The sequence below is a fragment of the Hevea brasiliensis genome, chromosome 15, assembly GCF_030052815.1.
Source record: "Hevea brasiliensis isolate MT/VB/25A 57/8 chromosome 15, ASM3005281v1, whole genome shotgun sequence".
NCBI lineage: Eukaryota > Viridiplantae > Streptophyta > Magnoliopsida > Malpighiales > Euphorbiaceae > Hevea > Hevea brasiliensis.
The window spans coordinates 39,755,502-39,763,321 of NC_079507.1; the positions used below are offsets into that span (position 1 = coordinate 39,755,502).

At 29.0% G+C, this 7,820-nt stretch overlaps 1 protein-coding gene across 1 annotated transcript; it reads left to right on the forward strand.

The window, feature by feature from the left end:
• Positions 1–6,849: 6,849 nt before the first annotated feature.
• Positions 6,850–7,416, forward strand: LOC131174033 (TATA-box-binding protein-like). The gene has a single exon (XM_058137068.1). It carries the CDS (start codon positions 6,850–6,852, stop codon positions 7,414–7,416), a length of 567 nt encoding a protein of 188 aa, XP_057993051.1.
• Positions 7,417–7,820: the final 404 nt, after the last annotated feature.

The following is a 7,820-nucleotide window of genomic DNA, read 5'->3' on the forward strand; positions in this document are numbered from 1 at the left end:
CTGAAGAATGGGATTCCAAAGTGAGGTTGCAGGCTGCCCTAGGACAGCAGCATAGGGACTGAAATTTCAGTCCACTTGCACTGCCATAACTTGGGCTGTGTTAGTCCAATTGGTGTTTGGCCAATTGGACATGAAACTAGGCTTATAATGTCACATTTTTGCTGAAGAAACCATGCCCGAAAGACCAAAGCAAGAGGACCAAAACTTGGCCCCAATCCGGATACCCTGCAACTGGTTCTGCAGAATTGACCAAATGAACAGTAACTGTTCATTTGGCCATAACTCACTGTAGATATGGTCAATTGACCTGAAATTTTTACAGCAACAAATTAGGACATAGACAAACAACTTTCATGAAGGAACCTACCCCAAATTATGGCCAGAACCTAACCCAAATGGTAGTGGAAGTTACTGTTCCTGTTACTGTAGATATGGTATTTTCTGCAGAATGGGAATCCGGCCAGCTGTGGTTTGTGGATCATATCTGGAGCTACAAAACTCCAAATGGAGTGATTCAAAAAAAGAATTTCAACTAGACAAAATAAGGAACAACTTTCATGTTCTACATTTCTTCAAATTCCCACAGTAACAGTATCCAATGGAACAGTGAAGTTGACTCACCAAAACTGAAAATTCTGCTTGTGTGGGTTTACACTTTGAAATGGTATTAACACTTAATGCCAACAAGTTTTAAACACCAAATGTGGTATGTTGGGAGTGCCAAAGTCAATGTACATATTTTCTATCCAAAAGTCAACATTTTTGTTGACCAATGAGGTGAATAGTAACACCAAAACATGAAATTCACAAATTGAAGAATTTAAAAGTTTCAAATGCCCTAGTATACCTAACAAGATTGGTTTGGATAGTTTGGCATGCCAATAGGATTCAGTTAGCTGTACTGCACATGGCAATATGCCATTCTGTGATTTCATGGCTTTTAGCCATTCTGACTTTGTATTGAGACTTGGCCTTGTGCCTGATATTATTCTGACTTGTTATTGTTACATTTGCCTGCCGGAGATGCATATGTGACCGATGGTGTGACGGCCGAGGTACTAGGTACCCGGTGCGGTTTACCCGTTATCGATCCGATCGTCTAGTGTAGGTTACTTGGGGCAACCAAATGAATAAAAGTGAACAACGTTAATGAAATCACGAATGTACCAATACCAAACAAAGAAAGCATACACATTCCATACACATTTATTTTCTTGCTATTTTCTTCTATTATATTATTGCACCACTAAGCATCATTGCTTAGCGCGTTGCTTTTGCCACGCGTAGGTACTGGAGATCCCGATCGTGAGCCTAGTAGACCACAGACTGGGTGAGTCCGTCCTGCAGTTCTGCTCAGTGTCCTTGTCACCTCAACTTCTGCAGTGCATTGGTAGCACACTAGGTGTCATTTTGGCATTCTGTAATTAATTTTGATTTTCTCATATGTATTTGGATCTATGTATTGTATTTTGATGTTTATGTAAATAATGAAAGTTATGGTTATAAATGCAAAACTTGAGCATTTATTTATTGTTCGTATATGAGGAATGAATGATTGAAAAATGTTGAGAATTTGATAAATGGAGTTGAGATGATGGAATATGAATATAGGAAGTGTTTTTCACAGGTTCCGAAGAATTGGTTTCTCCATTTTTAGCCGGTACTCTGCCGGATTTTCTTTAAAAATTTTCGGAACCTCAAATAAATTATAATTTCAATAATGACTTAAATAAAACATATTTCACAAGCTATAATCAAAATTATTGATGAAAATTTATTAAGGTATAATAGAGTGCGCCGGTACACCGTGTGACATAGCTTGCTCGGCTACACTGTAGACGGGTAAGGGTTGTCACACAAGGTTTCTTCATCACAGTTGTATTATGTGTCTAGTTTCACCTCTAATTATCCTTTCACCAATTGGAGCAACATAGCTCAAGATATAACCCCATGAACACACTGGACTCAAAGGGTCCAGAGTTCAAACCATGAGGTAGCCTAACCATTCGCCTATTTAATGTCACAATTCACTCCAAATTTAGTTTAAACTACACTAAATGGTCATTAATTGACCATTAAAACATCAATTCATCCTCAATTGCATAAACCCCCAATTTTTGGTTCAAAGCCCTAATCCTAAATTCCCAAATTCTTAAATCTTACTTCAAACATATCAATTGATGTTATATGTCTCATATTCACATTCAAAGCCACCCATAAACAGTTTTAACTCATTCAAAACTCATCAAACACTTCAATCATCAAGGCTGCCAAAAATTGAAGTTGGTCTATACATGATTATTTTCTTTCAATTCTTTAAATTTCCAACTCAATTCATGCTCCCAACATGAAATCTAAAGAGAAAGTAAAGAGAAATAGCACTAACCTCACTATGAGCTAACTCCAAGCTTGCAAAACTTCTTAATTTCTCCTTGTTTTTGCTACCTAGAGATTGTTCAAGGCGTAAGGATGAGTTTTAATGGAGACAACTAGAAATTTTGAGGTGAGATAAAGGAGGAAATGAAGCTTAAAAGTTCATCAATGGTGGAAGGCTCAAGAAGGGATTCAGCCAACTGAAGAAAGAAGTAGAAAATTCTGATTTTTTCTTTGATTTTATCCCTTTTTAAGTGTTTTATGAGTGCATGTTGAAATTTGATTGGTGGAGGCCTTTTTAATGACATCTTTATGATGTCATACTTATGCAATAAATCCATTTATATTTCATTTTGTTTTCTTCTTTTCTCTACTCATTTTTAATTAATTTTTCATCAATATTAATTAACATTTTATGTCATATAATTCACTTGCTTAAATGGACAAGTTGGTCAAAAATCGTCTCTAAAGGCGAAATGACCAAAATGCCCTTCGTTTAGCTTATTGACCCAAAATCGTCTGTACCGATTGATATAATTCTCTGAATATTTTCTTGGCATTCTAATGCCATCTAAAGCTCAATAACTCTTCTCTGGAGTCCTAAAAATTATTTCACGGAATTTTCCTCAGGTTTAGGGCCACTAGCTGTCTTCACAGCAACTTCCCGTTAGGTCACCTATCGTTAGGGCACCGGCTCATTTAACTTCATTGTATTTCATTGCTAAAATTTTTTTCTTGATTTTTTTTTACCATTATTTGAATTATTATGACTCCTCACTCTAGTTTAAATATAGTTCCAGACATTCTGACTGTTCAGACAGACATTAATCACTGAAACATTAGAATGTACGGACTATCTAAAGTGAGGGCGTTACATAGCCGAATAAGAAATTCAGTTGTTGATATTCTATGAATCTAGAACATTTTAGGACATGATTTTTTTGGGGACTTTCATCAATTATTCCTAAATCACACACTCAAGCATTTGCCTTTCCAAGAGTCACTGCCAAAGCTCTCAATGTAATTGATGAATTTAGTATGGCTAATCAAAATGATCATCCTTTGGCTTTAGTTGTTCTTAATCCTACACCCACATCTTGGCTTCCACCTCCTTTCTCACAAATTAAGTTTAACTTTGACGTTATAGTAGATAAAAGAAAGAACATAAGTGTTGTTGCTTTAATTGCTAGAAATAATGCAGCTGCACCTCTTGGCCGGTATTGCACATGGTTTCCTGGGATTACTGATCCTTTAACTTTGGAAGCTTTAGCTTGCAAAGAAGCAGTGCTCTTGCCTAAGAATCAATATTTCAATACATTAATTGTGGAAAGGATTCTAAGAATATTATCTTCACTACTTAGGAACATTCTATTCGTAGTGATTTGGATGGGATTTTTCAGGATATTTATGCATTTACCCATTCTTGTTCTACTTAGAATTTACTTTTATTTATAGATCTTGTAATTGTGCTACTCATTCTTTGGCGAAAAATGCTACATGATGACTCTTTTGCTTGTAATCCTTTGGAGCAGACAAATTTTGTAATTTACTCTTTACCTCCTTAGAGGTATAATATAATCCTGCATATTTGAAAAAAAAATGTATAAAAATTGGTCCCATAAACATGCAAATGGGCCTTAAAGCAAAATAAAAAAAAAAAACTAACATTTTTTTATTTAATATTTATTTTGATCCAAATGTTTAACTTTTAGTGGCTTCCTATTTCTCATTTCTTTCCAATATGAAATCACCGTAATTATGTAAAATTACTCCTATGTTGTCCTATGATGCCCTTAGTGCTTTTGTAATGTAATTAAATATTGTAATTAAAAAAATTATAATTTTATAATTTCGCTTTAAATTTAAATTTGATAAAAAAAAATCTTCCATATATAGTTCATTTGTTAAATTAAAAAGTCATTATATTTATATGAAGAAAAATTAAAATCAATGTTATTAAACCAGGTTCTTCCCCACTAAATTACGTAACAAATTGTTCTCAATGGATTGACATGACCTCATTAAATGTCATTAATAATTTAATATATATATATATATATATAGAGAGAGAGAGAGAGAGAGAGAGAGAGAGAGAGAGAGAGAGCATGAAGGTAAATAACTTGCCACTTTCTATTAATAGCTTTTTTTATATTAATTGTTATTTAATTTTTTCATTTCTTTTTTAATTAATTATTATTATTACTATTTACAATATTCTGTTAACATTTATAATTTAAATTGTTATTTTTTAAATTTGATTTTTAAAAATTAAAATCTTTTTTGATTAAATGTAACATTTAAAAATTATTTATATTATTTTTTTTTATAAATTTACTTATACAAAAATATTATTTACCATATATCACCCTCTATAATAATAATAATAATAATAATAATAATAATAATAATAATAATAATAATAATAAAAGGTCACCGGTGGCCATTAGTTTAAAAAAAATTGATCATTAAATTTATAATTGTATAATTACTTATCATATAATTTAATATTCTTTTTATTTCACTTTTCTAATATTAATTAATACTTATTATTATTATTATTATTATTATGGCCAATTTATAATCATTGAATTAAAATGGCCAAGTAAATGAAAATTTTTTTATTATTATAAGAATTGAATTTAAATGTTTTTGTTACCGTATTTCAATTGAATAATATTTAATTATAAAATTAAATTTTTATTTAAATGAATTTCATTTGTTTGTTTATATATAGTATGTCATATGAAGCATTTGATACATATCAACAACTCTCATTTCATCAAGTACTTTTATTTCACCTAAGTGTTCTTAATTCTTTTTTTTAATTTAGTTTATTTTTTATTATTTCTTTCAAATTTTATTAGATATAATTATCAAATTTATTTATTTAACTATATCAAATTAATATTAATTTAATTAGTAATTTTTTTTATAAATTTCTTATTTAATATTTCTTAAAATTTTAATATTTTATTTCATTATAATTTTATATCGAATGCAGTTACAACTAATATTTTAATCATCCATATTTTATTATTATTATTTATTTTTAATAGAATTATTTTTAATTTTAATTAAATATCTAAATTTTTATGCATATATTATCTCTCAACTATATTTTTATATAGAGATAAAAATTAATTAAATTAAATTAAATTAAATAAGATAGAAATTTTAATTAAAAATTAATTTAATATTAATAATTAATTTATCTTATTTAGAATGTAATTAAAAAATAAATTAAAAATTATAAATTATAAATTATCCACACATATTATAGACATTATGCTAGTTTATAATAAGTGAGCTACAACATTCAACATTGATTGATTTGTTTTAGGATAAAATTATTATTTTTATAAAAAAAATTACATTTAAATTCAACTATACTAAGTTTCACATTATATGTAAATTAATTTTAATTATATAGCTATATATTTTATTTGATAAATGAAGATCACACGAATTTTTATAAGTACAATTTTTTAAAAAAGTTTTATCATGTAACTTTTAAAGATTTCATTGGCTATTGAAGATAAAGTTTTCTGCTTTAAAACAAAGTCTACAGTGTAAAAAACACCTTATTAGAATTCAAATAAAATTAGGATATGTTAATAATAATAATTAGAAATTTATATATATATATATATATATTATCTTTTTATAATAAATAAAATTAATTATGCAACATTAATAATTTTAAATTTTGAATCTTATTAAAATATTTAAATAATTTAAAAAGTGAATATATTTTATTTAGTTTTCTATATATATATATATATATATATATATATATATATATATATATATATATATATATATATATATATATATATAAAGATAGATAAAGAGATAAATTTATATATAGAGAGATAGATAGATAATTATATGTAAATTAATTTTAATTATATAGCTATATATTTTATTTGATAAATGAAGATCACACTAATTTTATAAGTAAAATTTTTTAAAAAAGTTTTTTCATGTAACTTTTGAAGATTTCATTGACTATTGAAGATAAAGTTTTCTGCTTTGATACAAAGTCTACGGCGTAAAAAATACCTTATTAGAATTCAAATAAAATTAGGATATGTTATATATATATATATATTATCTTTTTATAATAAATAAAATTAATTATGCAACATTAATAATTTTAAATTTTGAATCTTATTAAAATATTTAAATAATTTAAAAAGTGAATATATTTTATTTATTTTTCTATTGAGATATGAATTTATCTATCTATCTATCTATCTATCTATCCATCTTTCTATATATAAATTTATCTATTTATCTTTCTTTTTATATATAGAAAGATAGATAGATAAATTCATATCCCAATAGAAAAATAAATAAAATATATACGATTCCAGGTTTTAATTTCTCATATTGTTTCTTGCTTTCTATATATAGAAAAAAGACATCAAATCTTTGGAAGTACAATAACCCAAGAAGAAGAAGAAGAAGGAGAAGATGGCTGCCAGGAGGAACAACCCTTCAGGTATAGTTCCTACCATACAGAACATTGTATCGACAGTAGATTTGGACTGCGTATTGGATCTTAACCACATAGCACAGCATTCTCGCAATTCTGAGTACTTTCCTAAGCGTTTCTCCGCTGTGATTATGAGAATCAAAGATCCCAAAACTACTGCCTTGATTTTTGCCTCTGGCAAGATGGTCTGCACTGGTGCAAAAACCGAAGCGCAGTCTAAACTTGCTGCCAGGAAGTTTGAAAGAATTATTCAGAAGCTAGGGTTTCCTGCCAAGTTTAGAGACTTCAGGATTCAGAATATTGTTGCCTCTTGCGATGTTCAGTTCACTATCAGACTTGAGAAGTTTGCCTGCACATCCCATGGTGCCTTTTCCACCTACGAACCTGAACTCTTCCCTGGCCTTATCTACCGCATGAAACAGCCGAAGCTCGTGTTGCTTATCTTTGTCTCTGGGAACGTTGTGATCGCTGGAGCCAAGAAAAGGGATGACTTCTACACAGCCTTCGACAACATATACCCTGTTCTTGCAGAGTTCAAGAAGTAAGGGAGGTCTTCTCAATTATGATCTGTAGAAATAGATAGATTTTGGCCTAGAATTAAACCAATCACTGCAATGACTCATGCCACTCACATTGGGCAATGGGCTCCTATTTTATAATGACAAATACTATTCCTTGTTTTACCAAGTTTTACTTTCTTGTTTCCTTCAGTATGAGTCCCAATTCTGAATCCGAATTCTTTCCTAAAACACACAAATATCACATGCAAATTAAGCAAGCAATATATGATGTCATGTCTGTCTTATTGATAAATGTTTGCTTACATTAGATTACAGAAGCAACCCTCTAAAGTATATTCCAATCAATAAAGATGCTGAAAAAAAAAATTACATATATCTAGAATTCAATCAAATCAGGTAAACAACAAATTTCTGCAATAAGAACTTCA